The sequence below is a fragment of the Setaria italica genome, chromosome II (assembly GCF_000263155.2).
Source record: "Setaria italica strain Yugu1 chromosome II, Setaria_italica_v2.0, whole genome shotgun sequence".
In the NCBI taxonomy this organism is placed as follows: domain Eukaryota; kingdom Viridiplantae; phylum Streptophyta; class Magnoliopsida; order Poales; family Poaceae; genus Setaria; species Setaria italica.
In genome coordinates this window covers 5,871,519-5,886,737 of record NC_028451.1, presented here as the reverse complement: position 1 = coordinate 5,886,737, position 15,219 = coordinate 5,871,519, and the positions used below count along the sequence as shown (strand labels likewise).

At 56.6% G+C, this 15,219-nt stretch overlaps 1 protein-coding gene across 1 annotated transcript; it reads right to left on the bottom strand.

The window, feature by feature from the left end:
* Positions 1 to 11,895: 11,895 nt before the first annotated feature.
* Positions 11,896 to 13,998, bottom strand: LOC101773740 (flavin-containing monooxygenase FMO GS-OX-like 8). Its single transcript, XM_004958985.2, has 4 exons — positions 13,357 to 13,998; positions 13,196 to 13,266; positions 12,535 to 13,098; positions 11,896 to 12,369 (listed from the first exon to the last, which is right to left on the bottom strand). Exons 1-4 carry the CDS (start codon positions 13,955 to 13,957, stop codon positions 12,076 to 12,078), a joined length of 1,530 nt encoding a protein of 509 aa, XP_004959042.1. The 5' UTR covers positions 13,958 to 13,998; the 3' UTR covers positions 11,896 to 12,075.
* Positions 13,999 to 15,219: the final 1,221 nt, after the last annotated feature.

The window sequence follows — 15,219 nt, the reverse complement described above, 5'->3', positions numbered from 1 at the left end:
CGGGGGTCGGACTCGCTCGGGTCCACAAGATGAATATTCGCCTCGGGCGCGGACTGGAGGATCAGGATGACGATCTCGTGGGTCCCCCTATCGACCTCGCCATAAATACGCCGCGGCCCTGTCAAGCCAAAAGGGAGCGGCGTCCCCAACGTAACCAGTCCCGAATACCGGTGCGCGGCTGTGCGGCGCGAGCTGCAGTGGCCGCGACTCCTTCTGATTCGCCACAGAGTACTCATGAGCTGCGCCGAACGACACAGGAGGGCGTATCGCTTGCTCTCGCGCCCCGTGCTCCCAACGGCAGTTTCAGGGATGCGACGTCCGGGTCTTACGTTAATCGGCAGGGCAACAGAATCGGACCTCCTCCCCGGTGGACACAGATGCCGAGGTTGAGGCTCATTATTATGCTCGACGGCGACGGCGACCAGGGAGATCATCGACAAGATTGGGAAGGAATCGCCCTCCCTCGCCGGACGCGCTGACAGGGACCAGAGGCCGGAGCAAGAGTGGCGGCCTTGGGACCCTCCCCTTGTATTATTTTTCTACTTAGCTTATCCTTTCTACTTCTTCTCCTGACGCTTGGCTCAACTGTAACCCCGAGCTCCCTCTTGCGCTATAAAAGGAGGACCGGGGGTCCTGAGACAGGGGGACTCGGACTCTTTTTCTCAAGCAAACAGTACACACTCACACTTCCTTAGAGCACAAGCATACTCAAGAGACCTGGGATCAGTTCCATCTCTCTCCCATCTGTAACCCCTACTACAGAACCCCGCGTGGGTAACACGAGCAGCCTCGATACTAGACGTAGGGCCTCCTTTTGCCCGAACCAGTCTAACCCCGTGTCTCCCACGCCACCATCCGAAGCCTTACGCGCATAAAAGAAATTTACTAGTCTAGAGTCTTGATCCGCAAATCTTGACAATGACAGTTGGCGCGCCAGGTAGGGGACCTTTGCGCGTACATCTCCAGCTTCAGATGGCCAGCCATGACACCAGCTTCGCTCCGGGCTCCCTGATCCGCTTTGGGAGTCTGGACTTCGTCGCCACCGGGGAGGGGATCGAGTTGATCCCTCTCCTCGTCTTGCCCGCTCGTCCTGCCATCCCCGGCTCCGCCACCGGGACAGCGGTGAGCGACCAGGCGCGCGTCGGAGGGCCCTTCCCAAGGGGTCGGCTTTTCAGGCTGCGCAATGCCGCGGTGACTTACGGTCGCCTCCTGACGCGGTCCATGACCGTGTCACCCGCGAGCAACAAACTCGCAGGCGTGGTGAGGACAATCTCCGATGCTGGCTCCGACAGCGGGAGCCACCACCCCTCACGTGAGTGCTTCATGGCCGACGTGCACTCCGAGGGGTCCAACGACGACGGCGCTGGAGGGAGACAGAGGACTCCCCCTCCGCGCGCCGCGGCTACGACCGAGGCTCTCGGCAAGGCTCCGGAGCGCCCTCGGCAACCGGAGGCGCGCGCGGCATCCCGCCAAGAGGTCGAGCGCCCCCGCCACGAAGGCGGAGCACGACAACGGGCGCGCGACGTCCAGCAGCGCATCTGCGCGGACGAAGAACGCCCTCAGCTCTTCGCTCGTCCCAGCCAGAACATCGCTGCCGCGGCGGCCCTACTCCAGCGACTCCCCGAGCCGGTGACGCCCGAGGAGCAACAGGCGCGCCAAGAGGTGCACGACTTGCTCGAGTGCGCCGCCGTCCAGCAGGCGGAAAGTTCCGCATCCCAGCGATGCGGACAAAACGCAAGCAGAGCGGTGCCCGACGCGCGCCCGGAGAGACGGGGGGAGTCTGTCCACCAGCCTCCTCCTAGGGCAAACTAGGCCGCGTCCGCCCGGCGGACACCACCACTCGTAGGAGGCGGGGCTCGATCCGTTCATCGACACGTCGGCCTCGTTCGCGACGCCCGCGACACCCTGGACGCGCGGAGGTGCTCCCGTGCGGATAGGGAGGACAGGGTAGATCGCGGCTACCACGTCCACTGCGGCGGGCGCTATGACAGCGAGGAAGACCGCAGCCCGAGCCCTGACCCGGCGAGGCCTCGGGCCTTCTCCGCGCGCATCCTGAACGCGCTGTTTCCGCCGTGCTTCAGGCAACCGACGAACATAGCCAAATACTCGAGGGAGACGAACCCTGGGGTTTGGCTCAGCAACTACCGGCTCGCATGTGAAGCGAGCGGGACGGATGATGATCTGTTCATCATCCGCAACCTACCACTCTTCCTGGCTGACTTGGCACGAGCCTGGCTGGAACATATCCCTTCAGGACGGATCCGCTGCTGGAACGACCTGAAGGAAATATTTATAGGAAACTTCCAGGGCACGTACACGCGCCTCGGCAACTCCTGGGATCTCCGGAGCTGTCGCCAGGGATCGGACGAGTCCCTTCGGGACTACATCCGACGCTTCTCCAGGAAGCGCACTGAGCTCTCCAACGTCGCGGACGCCGACGTCATAGGGGCTTTCTTAGCAGGAACCTCTTGCCAACCCCTCGTCCACAAGCTAGGGCGCCGAGCCCCGCGAACCACGGAGGAGCTCCTCAATATTGCCACCAGCTACGCCTCGGGCGAAGAGGCCGTTGGAGCAATCTTCAACCGCTCCAAAGGCAAGGCAAAGCGGGAGGAGGATGCTGACGAGGGCCCCTCCAACCGCCAGCAGAAGAAGAAAGGCAAGCAGCGGCGCGAGGCCCCCCTTGTAGCTGCTATCGAGCGCAAGCGAGGACAGCTGCCCCCAGAGGGCACTCCTGGCTTCTTCGACAAGTTGCTCGAGGGACCGTGCCTGAACTACGAGTTCCCCACAAAACACGCCTACAAGGACTGCAACCTCATGAAGAGGTACTTCGTAGGTAACCTAGTGAAGGGCAACCGGAAGCGGAAGCCCGATGAGGAGAAAAAGGGCGACGAAGAAAAGGAAGACGGCTTCCCCAAGGTGGACGGCTCCTTCATGATCTTCGGCGGCCCGGCGGCGTACGACTCCAAGCGCCGTCAGAAGTTGGAGCGCCGAGAGGTCTACGCGGCCGAGCCGGCGACGTCGGCCTTCCTCGACTGGTCGGGATCAGCCATCACCTTCGATCGGTCCGACCACCCGGGACGCGTTCGGCATCCATGATGCTACCCCCTCATCGTCGACCCCATCGTCGGCACGACGTGCCTCACCACGGTGCTCATGGATGGAGGCAGCAGCCTCAACATCCTCTACGCCGAGACCCTCGATGCTATGGGGATTGACCGCTCCCGCCTCCGCCCCAGCAAGGCGCCGTTCCACGGCGTCGTGCCGGGAAAACAGGCGATGCCTCTCGGGCAAATCGACTTGCCCGTCACTTTCGGGACCCCTTCCAACTACAGGAAGGAGGTCCTCACCTTTGAGGTGGTGGGGTTCCGCGGAACCTATCATGCCATCTTGGGGCGACCATGCTACGCGAAGTTCATGGCCATCCCCAACTACACCTACCTCAAGCTCAAGCTGCCGGGACCCAACGGGGTCATCACCGTCAGCACGTCTTTCCAAAAGGCGTACGAGTGCGACGTGGAATGCTGCGAATACGCCGCAGCCATCACCTTCACAGGGGATCTGGCGGTCCAGCTCGCGGAGGGCGCGAGGACCAGCCCGACTCCAAGCAGTCGGCCACCTCCTTCGAGGCCATCGAAGGCGTCAAGGAGGTCCTCCTCGACCCCAGCAGCTCCGACGGCAAGACCGTGCGGATCGGCGCTACCCTATCTCCCAAATAGGAAAGCGCGCACGTCGGCTTCCTCCACGCGAACAGCGACGTCTTCGTGTGGAAGCCCTCGGACATGCCCGGCATTCCGAGAGAAGTCGCCGAGCACTCCTTGAACATGAAGGCTGGCTCCAAGCCAGTGAAGCAAGGACTGCGCCGCTTCGATGAGGAGAGGCGCAAGGCCATCGGCGAGGAGCTCCAGAAGCTTTTGACGGCCGGATTCATCAAGGAATTGTACCACCCCGAGTGGCTAGCTAACCCTATTCTTGTACGAAAAAAGAATGGGAAATGGAGGATGTGTGTTGATTATACCAGCCTCAACAAGGCATGCCCAAAGGATCCGTTTCCTTTGCCACGCATAGATTAGATAGTCGACTCGACTACCGGGTGCGAAACCCTTAGCTTCCTTGACGCGTATTCCGGCTACCATCAGATCACGATGAAAGAATCCAATCAGCTCGCTACCTCTTTTATCACCCCCTTCGGCCCCTACTGCTACGTTAAGATGCCATTCGGCCTCAAAAACGTGGGGGCTACGTTCCAGCGATGCATGCTGAAATGTTTCGGGGACCTTATTGGGCGGACCGTTGAGGCTTACGTTGACGATATCGTGGTCAAATCCAAGAAGGGCGACCAGCTCGTCCCTAACCTCGAACTGGCCTTCAAAAGGCTGAGGGACAAGCGTATTAAGCTCAATCCCGAAAAATGCATTTTCGGGGTTCCGAGTGGCATGCTGCTAGGCTTCATCGTCTCCGTGGCATCGAAGCCAATCCGGAGAAGATAGCGGCCATCAGCGACATGGGGCCAATCCGAAATATAAAGGGAGTCCAGCGTGTCATGGGATGCTTAGCGGCTCTGAGCTGCTTCATCTCGTGCCTTGGCGAATGGGGGCTCCCTCTCTATCGACTCCTAAAGAAGACTGACCGCTTCGAATGGACCAACGAGGCCCAGGAGGCACTTGACCGACTCAAGGACCTCCTGACAAAGGCCCCGATCCTGGTCCTGCCGACCGACGGCGAGCCCCTCCTGCTCTACATCGCGGCGACCACCCAGGTGGTTAGCGCGACCCTAGTGGTGGAACGAGAAGAGGAGGGACACGCTCTAAAGGTGCAACGCCCGGTGTACTTCGTCAGCGATGTCTTGTCCGAGTCCAAGGCGCGCTACCCATAGATCCAGAAGCTCATCTACGCCGTCCTCATCACGAAGAGGAAGCTGCACCACTACTTCACCTCCCACCCGGTAACGGTTGTTTCGTCGTTGCCACTAGGCGAAGTGATCCGGAACCAGGACGCCACGGGACGGATCGCGAAATGGACGCTCAAGCTCATGGACTAGGACATCACCTACGCCCCCCGCACCGCCATCAAGTCCCAGGTACATGATCCGCCTCCACTTTCCTGCGTCCAACAATGTCGCCGAGTACGAGGCCCTCCTCAACGGGCTTCGCATCGCCATCGAGCTGGGCATCCGTCGGCTAGACATCCGGGGCGACTCCCAACTAGTCGTCGAACAAGTCATGAAGGAGTGGAGCTGCCACGACCCCAAGATGGCAGCCTACTGCAATGAGGTTCGCAAGCTTGAAGACAAGTTCGACAGGCTGGAGCTCAACCACGTCGCAAGGCGCTTCAACGAAGTCACCGACGAGCTGGCGAAGGCAGCATCCGGCCGAATGCCCATCCTCGACGGCGTCTTCGTCAGCGACCCTTCAAGCCTTCAATCCGTTACCAAGAACCGGCGAGGGTCGGCGAAGCGCCACCAGCTCCGGGCTCGGGTCCCGACCTAGGGGAGGTCGGCAGCGCGCCACCTGTCCTAGGCCCGGGCGCCAGCCCCGACAGGGTCGGCACCGCTTCGCCTGACTCGGCCCCAGAAGCCAACCCCTCCAGCCCTATGGTCATGGAAATCGCGGCAGACCCCGCGGTGGGGTCCGACCCCCCAACCGACTGGAGAGCCCCATACCTCGATTACCTCATTCGCGACACGCTCCCGGCCAACAAAACGGAGGCCCGTAGGATCGCGCGTCGCGCCAAATCCTTCGCCATTATCGATCAAGATCTCTACAAGAGAAGCCACACCGGCATCCTCCAGTGCTGCATCCCGATCGAACAGGGAAAGGCACTGATCCAGGACATCCACGCCGGAGCCTGCGGCCACCACGCTGCGCCAAGAACCCTCGTTGGTAACGCCTTCCGGCAAGGTTTCTACTGGCCGACGGCGGTCGCCGATGCCACCCAAGTAGTCCGCACCTGTGAGGGCTGCTTGTTCTTTGCGCGCCAAACCCATCTGCCCGCGTAGGCGCTCTAGACCATCCCCATCACGTGGTCATTCACGGTCTGGGGACTGGATCTCGTCGGGCCCTTCAAGAAAGCGCCAGGGGGCTTCACCCACCTGCTTGTCGCCGTCGACAAGTTCTCTAAGTGGATCGAAGTAAGACCGATCACGCAAATCAAGTCCGAGCAGGCGGTACAGTTCTTCACCGACATCATCCACCGCTTCGGAATCCCCAATTCCATCATCACCGACAACAGCACGCAGTTCACCGGGAAGAAATTTCTCCAGTTCTGCGACGACTACCACATCCGGGTAGACTGGTCGATCGTGGCACACCCTCGCAAGAACGGGCAGGTCGAGCGAGCCAACGGCATGATACTCCAGGGTCTCAAGCCACGGATCTTCGACCGCCTCAAAAAGTTTGGCGGACCGTGGGTCGCCGAGCTTCCCGCAGTCCTTTGGAGCCTGAGGACAACCCCCAGTCGGGCGACTGGCTTCACCCCGTTCTTCATGGTCTACGGGTCCGAGGCCATCCTGCCCACCGACCTGGAATACGGATCGCTGAGGGTCAAGGCGTACGACGAACAAGGGAACCAGGCATCACTTGAAGACGCACAAGATCAGCTCGATGAGGCGCACGACGTGGCCCTGCTGCACTCGGCCAAATACCTGCAGGCCCTACGATGTTACCACAGCCGCAAGGTGCAAGGCCGAGCCTTCAACGTTGGCGACCTGGTGCTCCGCCTCGTCCAGGATAACAGGGGTCGGCACAAGCTGACTCCCCCGTGGGAAGGTCCTTTCATCGTCGTACAAGTACTACGGCCAGGCACCTACAAGCTAGCGACCCCCGACGGGCAGATCTTCAGCAATGCTTGGAATATAGAACAGCTAAGGTGTTTCTACCCCTAGTTTTCATTTCCAAGTTCTGTACATAAACTATTCTGTAAATTCAAAGATTTTTTTTACAGAAAAATGAATTTCAAGCCGGTTCTGTTCAAGTTTTTTCCCTCGAGCTCAGGGATATCCGACCCTGGCTTCGCTCCAGGGTCGCATATCCCTCGGGGGCTATCAGGGGCTCCGGCTCAGGCCACTTGGCACCATCTAAAAAACATTTTTTTCCTTCCGAGCCGACCGTCCCTCTGAACTTTCGGATATGAAAAGGAGAGAGCGCACGAACGACATTTAGGCAAGACTGATCGGACTGCGAAAAACCTACACCCCAGTGGCTACGGTGCCTTTCGCCCATCAACGCTTACTGACATGCCTGACAACGCGCTCTAAACTTTCCAAGTCCGGAAACGAGAAAGAGGATCGGAAACTTTTTTACGACAAGTTATGGAAAAGGCCCCCATGGCCGTTACAAAATGAGTTTGGAACTAACGTATTTACAACTTGGGTGCCAGCCCGATACAGTTAGCTCGCCGGGGGATCTTCGGGAGGGACGACCTCATCCTCCAAGAGCTTCGCCAGTTCCTCCGCCGGGTTGAACACCGACGCGTCAATCTCATCCAGCTCGGCCTCGGAGTAGCCGGCGGCGTATCCTCCGCTCATCCTAGCGAAGTTGATGCCAGAGTAATGGGAGCCGAAGACCCCGAAGGCTCGCCGCACGCCGGTGTGGAGCGCATCCACGGCGATCTCGCGGGCCCGGCGGTACATCCCGAGGACACGAGCCGTCAGCGAGCTCGACCCCTCCCCCTGAACCACGCCGAGTCCATCGCAGATGACGCGGACCGCATCCCGCAGGACGCTGTGCTCACCACGCTCCGCGTCGAGTAGCTCCCTCAGCCGGGCGATTTCATCTGCAAGAACCACCCGGAAAGACCCAGCAAGTTAGAAATCACCGCAACACCACGGAGACACAGAAACGAAAAGGAGTCTCACCGTCGGACCGGGCCTTCAGCTCACGCTCCCGGTCGGCCCCCTGGGACACAGCGGTCTGGAGCCCCTGCACTTGCGCCCGGAGCTGACCGACCTCCGTGCCAAGCTCGGCTGCCATCTTCTCAGCCTCGCTCTTCCGGGCCGCCTCGGAATCCCGCTCCTGCTAATCCTTTTGCCGCTCGCACCGGATGCGCTCGACAGCCTTCTGAAGGGCATCAAGATCCCCTCTCAGCCGTCCGAGCTCCTTGGCATCAAGGCGGGCCTTCTCGGCAGCAGCAGCCTGGAGTTCCTCGCGGTCGAGGCGGGCCTTATCGACGAAGGCTTGGAGTTTGGCCTCCGACCGCCGTACGTCCTCCTGCGCCGCTTGCTCGCGCCTTTGCAGGTCGTTGATGACCCCCTGGGCGGCAGCAACCTGCATGGTTAGCTCCCTGGTCCGCTCCCTCTCTAAGTTGAAGCGCTCCCAGAGCCCCCGCTCTAGCCGGAGGAAATCAGATTTCCCTCGACTGCATTCTTGAAGAGCCTACAAAGCAATACACCATCAGGGGTAAGGCAACGGGAAAGGGACAATCACCAATAGGAGAGGTAACGTACCTAGCTACCAGGGAGGACGACATTGTCCAATTCCCCAACACCGAGGATAGAGCTACGCGGGCGTTGGCGAGGCTGCCCTGTACCGCCTGCCACTTGCGGCACTCCGCGGCGCCATCCAGGGTGAAGAGGTGCCTCGGCGGGTCCTCACGGGACGTCCAACGCAGGACAGACCCTCTCCACGCCCTGGGAACGGAAGCGGCTAAGGCCGAGGTGGGAGCCGATCCCGACGCCGCCGTCGAAGCAGGCTCCATCATCCCGGAAGCCGCCGGGCTCGCCGACGGTCCTGGCGCCTGCGCACGTGTCGCCGTCGGGGCTGCCGCGGGCCCGCCTGATGGCGCTACCGCTTCCGATGCAAGCGGCGGAACAAGTATCCCCGCGGCCACCTCGCCCTCCGCCGCTACCGCCGAGGGAGGCTCCTCCGCCCCTGCCGGAGCCCCTCGAGCGGGCACCTCCGCCTCCGCCGCCGGTGCCACCTCCGCCGGGACCTCCGGGGCGGAGGTCCCCACCTCCGTCACCGCCGCCTCCTCCGCCGCGGCCACGGAGGCAGGCCCTCTCTCCTCTGTCACTGCTGTCGTCCCCATCGTGGCTGCAGGGACATCCGTCCCTGTTCCCGTCGCCGCCGTTCCCTCCGCCTCGTCGGCGTCGAGGTCGATCACCTCCCCGCCCTGAGGGCCCTGGGGAATGACGCTCTGCACCGAAGGGTTGGCCGAGGAAGCGGAAGGTGGAGCGGGGTCCACGCCCTCTCCCACACCCGATGGCGCCACCACTCCACCGGTCGCCGTCACGGGGGCCGCTTCCGCGGCGGGACCCGCACCTCACCGGGGACCCCGCCACTCGCCGTGGGCGGGGCCGCGGTCCGCTCCGCAGAGGCGGACAACACCCGCAGCGCCTTTTTGGGCGCCAGCTGCAGAACGAGGCCACGGGGGGCGGCGCTACGAAACAACAAACAAATGTCAGTGGAAACAAATGCAAGGTGGGGAAAGGAGCGAGGTTCACGAGGAAATCCAACTCACGTATGTGTTGAATTTTCATATCTCGTGACACTTCCTTTAACACAACAAATAATTCATAACTTTTTTTCCATATATATAGTGTTCGAGATAGCCGTCGGGTACTAATTTATGCAGATACTATGTTGTGATTGCATCCACGCCTTTATGCATCCGACCCATATCACCGAACACGAATTAACCGTACGTATACAAAATTCTCAACAATAAATTAGTTCATGTGTATATACCTCGAAAATCAATTCATATGGTTATACTTCAAAAACCAATTCATGTGTATATACTTAGAAAAATTAGATTAAGTATTTCAATTCATTTGCTTATACTTGAAAAACCAGTTCATGTGTATATACTTAAAAAATTAGATTAAGTATTTCAATTCATGTGCTTATACATCAAAAACCAATTCATGTGTATATACTTAGAAAAATTAGATTAAGCATTTCAATTCATTTGCTTATACTTCAAAAATGAATTCATGTGTATATACTTAGAAAAATTAGATTAAGTATTTCAATTCATATGCTTATACTTCAAAAACCAATTCATGTGTATATATTTAGAAAAATTAGATTAAGTATTTCAATTCATACGCTTATACTTCAAAAAAGTTTCAATTGTGCAAACCCATTGATCTACTATATATATAAGAAACTTTGCCAATGACACAGATGATGTCCAGGAAGGAAAAACTCCTCGAGATGGAAGTTTTCAGGGAAATACAAGAACAACTATGTGAATTTCTTCTAGACGAGGTCGTAAATCCTGTGAGGGAGTTTCATAATGACGGATCAAATCTACAGCACCGTCAGGAATCGGATTCAGAATAGTAGATACGATATGTGTATGCACAATATGTCTATATAGATGTGTAGTATTATTCATATATGTGTATGCACAATATGTATATATATATAATAGTATCTCAAATATTATATTAAAGATAAATAGAACTTTATATATATTAACGTATTAGAACTAGTATACGTAAAGGAAATAAATACAAATATAGAATAAAGAAACAGAAAATAAGAAAACAAAGGAAAAAACAAATTAGTACCCAACTAACAAATTAGTACCAGTTGGGGAGACCAACCGGTACTAATTAGGCTGCCCCAGCGCGTGACGGGGCCGGCCCTTTAGACTGGTTGGTATCCCAACCGGTACTACCTTTAGTACCGGTTATTTCAACTGGTACTAAAGCACCCCCCTAGTACCGGATTGCCAGTACTAGTTGCACAACCCGTACTAGAGGGTGTTACGGACCGGTACCAGAAGCGATTTCTCCAGTTGTGCAAATACGAAATACTAATATAGAATAAAGAAATAGAAAAGAAAATGAGAAAAGAAATAGAAAAGAAAAAAGACCTTTAGTATCGGTTGTTTATACCAGTTAGTACTAAATTGGCTTCGGCCACGCGCGACGTGGCAGCCAATTTAGTACCGGTTGGTATAAGCAACCGGTACTAGAGGCCCCCCCTTTAGTACCGGTTATTTGATCCGGTACAAAAGGATCCCTTTAGTTCCAAAGTAGCAATACCGATTGCACAACTAGTACAACCGGTGCTAAAGGGGGTTAGGAACGGGTACTGAAGGCGCTTTTCCCATAGTATCTTAAGCAGCCGACATAGCCAATACAGATATGGGTCGACACAAGCGTGACGAAGACGGCGGTCACCCGCGCTACAATATTTTCATATTGCCATCACCAAGATTATATTATCCTAAGATTTGTCAGTGTTACTGTAGATTTTTGTCTCTGTCTCTGAGTTGTACACATGATAGATCTGGGGAGAAAGGTATTGACTGAACTAGGAGCCTGCTGGCATCGGATTTGGCGAGCAGCATCAGCGCTAGTTCATAGTCGGGAGTGAAGAAGGTGGCCAGGAAGATAGGGTTTAGTTGGAGAAGAACTAGGCTGTTAGATCAAGAGTGAAGATGAATAAGCGAAAAAACATATACTTTTTTCCTTTTCAAAGTCCTGTTTTGTCCGACCAGTAACTATGGCGTTTAGACACTGCATTGAAGGTTCAACTAAAATACAACACACATGTTTTGAAATATGAATTATTCAGCCCATATATAGTATCGAACACCTCCTACGTGGCAATCTTAGCTCGACATGTATGCAAGCCATGCCAACGGTATTGAACACCTCTGCGGCCACCCAATCCTCACTGCACGTCGGCTCAATGTGTATGGATCTCACCAGCCAATTCACGTTCGACTAGCCCACTCTACAAGCCTCACATGACGGCAGCGTCACGCCGACGCTCAATGTGGCTCGAGGCTGTGGATTTAGGAAGGCGAGAGAGTGGAGGGCAGAAATGCGCAATTGATGGAACATTATATTGTAGCCTAAACAAAAGTCACTTAACTGGGGTTGGAAAGAAAAGTGGATGATACGGTAGAGCCGAACATTATGGTGGTCCCTGATATGATTTATGTCTAGACATCATAGTTATAGAAAGTCGAGAGATGATAAGGTAAAATATAAATAATGATAGTACTAAGGTGGCAGTACATTACACAATTATTAGATTTAACAGATGAATAACTAATTGTCCATACACGGGTAAACATTTCGTCGTTCAAGCAGTGGAATGCACCTGAACAGTCCAGAGTTTAGAGTTCAGACTTGAGATATGGAGCCGGCAATGGCTTCTGCTGCACTTGCGCAGCATCACCACCGGCATCATCATCACCACCACCAGCAGCAGCAATGGCAGCTTCATATTGGGCACCAGCTAAGGAGAGCCATCTCTGAAAACCCTGATTGACGTTCTCACTGTAGTCGTCACGGTCCTGGAAGGTTTCGCGGTTGTCCTTCATGTTCCCTAAGGTAGTCAATAACAGCTCCATCTTCCAATCCTCCATGTTTGGGAGGTCCGTGTACCTGTTGACGAACTCGAGGATCTCCTGACCCAAGATAGAATTAAACATATCAGCGCTACTATACAGAATAGCTCATTTGCATCTAAGCATAAAACTGTTCAAATTCTCTTGTATGTATCACAAGGTCAATTTTTTTTCTAAAAAATGTTTAATCCGTATCATACAAAGGTTGGTAAGGATGGTGCGTACACTGGTTTTGAAATTGCCGATGTCGTGCGAGTACCTCGCCGGGAAGCCGGCCATCTCCCTGGCGCGGTAGCCCTCCTGCACCGCCTGCAGCATGTCTTGCTCCGGCGGCAGCGCCGCCGTGCCGGACAGAACCCGCGCGATCCATCTGGCCTGCGCCTCCTGGAACCACGGCACGAGCACCCTCATCGGTATTCCCACGAACGACAGCGACGGCGCCAGCGCCGGCGGGAAGGTGTGCTCGAACAGGGGGCCCACGCGGTTGTCGTCCACGGTGACCACCCCTCCCGTGTCGAGGAACGGGAACGAGTACAGGTACCCGGTGCAGTAGATGACGGTGTCGGCGACGACGGACGGGCCGTCGGCGAACACCACCCGCCCGTCCTCGCACAGGCGGTGCACCTGCGGGTGCAGGTGCATGTCGGAGTGGTTGGCGAGGATATTGGACACCGCCGGCGTCGTGGCGTCCCCCACGGTCTTGGCTGAGAGGTGAACCTCCTTGGCGACACCGGAGAGATCCAGGGCGATGTCCAGGCCGCTGTCCCCGCAGCCGACGATCACCACCGTCTGCGCTCCGTCGCCGGAGACGAAGACTATTGTCAGGCTGCCAAGCAAGCAGAGCATAAATAATGAATGGCTTTTGCTGTGGATTCTTCCTCCGTACCTCGTCGCGGTAGGGGTCCGGCACCCGGTAGGAGTGGCTGTGCAGTTGCCGCCGGCTCCATTCCCCCATTCCTGATCGAGATCGATCGAGCAGGCGAGAGTTGGTTTATTTGCAAATGTAATACTATGTAGTGAGCAGTTGGATTATATTGGTTTAGGTACCTTGTATCTTGGGCAATCTTGGCTGCGAACAATGGCCGTTGGCGACGACGACGGCGTCGAACACCTCCTCGGCGGCCACCCCGTGCTCGCTGCCGTCCGGCTGGACGTGTACGGATCTCACCAGCCATTTGACGTCGCCGCCGGAGGCTTCACGTGGCGCCGGCGCCGCCATGGCGACGCGCACGACGCGGGTGTTGAGCCTGACGGCGTCGGCGAGCCCGAACGCGGCGCAGAAGTCCTTGAGGTAGCAGTACATCTCGCGGCGTCCTGGGAAGCGGCGCGCGTCGCGGCCGGCGGCGCCGGGCCTGGGCACGAACTGGAAGTCGGAGAAGCCCATGACCTCGCGCGTGCTGATCAGCCGCACGGACGCGTACATGCTGCTGTGCACATTCACCGGCACCGCGGCTCCGAGCGGGTCGTCGGCGTCGGTCCGAGGGTCGTAGAGCCACTGCCCGCCGATGTCGCCGCATTGCTCCAGGACCGTGACGGCGAGGCCCTCGCGCCGCAGCTCGCGCGCCGCCGCCAGCCCGGACAAGCCCGCGCCGATGACGCATACCTTCTTGGGCTCAGCAGGCGGCCTCATGACGATGGATCCAGGCATGCGCCCCGGACGTTCATCTATATTATGTACACTGTACTAGGTCCAAACTAGGATTAATTTGTTGCCCACGCGCAGCGCAAGCTTAAGAAATAGTCTAGCTAACTAAGTCTATATTATGTACACTGTACTAGGTCCAAACCAGGAGGTTATTTTAATGTAATATTGTAATGTCTAGCTAACTAAGGTGTAAGCATCGTCATGTTTTTCCCTTGGAGAGGAATAGATGCTACACCCAACCCGAGGATAAAAGAAATTGCGGTTGTCTCGTCTCAACCACTATTGAAATTGCGGTTGTCTTGTCTCAACCACTATTGCACTCTAACAGCTAAGTGCTCCATCTAGTTCATATAAAATATTTGAGAATTCAGACGGGCGATGAAGATAGCTGAAGTGTCCGTGCTGCCCTCATTATATTCATTCTCTTGTGAAGTGTGCAAATAATGTTGTGTAGTAGCTTCCTATTATGCAAGCAAACTCGATCACGTCCCCGTTGCAGCTTCACCAGCCAGGGCTAAGTGGCTAATACATTAAGGAACTGTTTGGGAAGGTTTCTCCCAAAATGCCAAAACAGACCTGTGTAGTCAAAATTCGTGAAGTAAAAAAAAAAATCTGATTTTACTATATAGACTTCTAGTTTGCAAAATACCTTTACTACAAAATAGCTTTACAAAATAGTGGAAATATGCCCGCTAAATAGGGCCTAAGATTGCTCCACACTACTGGAAACAGGAAGACCGCAATGTCGTTCTTACCGGCTACCTCACTTCCGCATACCGCAATGTCGATCGCGGACCCCCGCCGGCAGCTGTGAGCCGTCGATCTAATCGGACGGCCGTGCGTTGATTTCGGCGGAACAAAAGCGCCCGACGGCCGATCCCCCGGAAACCATAGCTTCATTCCTTTCTTTCCCCCGCGAGATCCCACCGTGGCGGCGGCGGCGGGGCTGTCTCTCCCGCGCCCGGCGATGGCCGACGGCGGCGGTGGAGGGATGGCCCCACCGGCGCACGGCCGCGGCAGCCCCCTCCCCTTTCTCTTTCTTGCCTCCCCCCTTTCTCCCTCCGGACCTCCCGAAAAAAAAAAACGAGATCCAAAGAGCCATGGCGACCATGGAGGAGGGCCGGCGCCACCGCGGGTCCCCTCGCCGGCGCGCGCGTCCACCGCGAGGTTGGGCGCACCGCCGTCGAGCGGTCCTTTGGTGGTGCTGTTGCGCCCCCCCCCCCCAACCCCAACCCCCAACGGAAGCTCCCGCAGCTCGGGTGGAC

Coding starts and splice junctions, on each gene's coding strand:
- LOC101773740 (XM_004958985.2), bottom strand. CDS start 13,957: ATGCCTGGATCCATCGTCATGAGGCCGCCTGCTGAGCCCAAGAAGGTA. Junction 13,267..13,356: donor AAGATTGCCCAAGATACAAG/GTACCTAAACCA, acceptor GATCTCGATCAG/GAATGGGGGAATGGAGCCGG. Junction 13,099..13,195: donor CGGACCCCTACCGCGACGAG/GTACGGAGGAAG, acceptor GACGGAGCGCAG/ACGGTGGTGATCGTCGGCTG.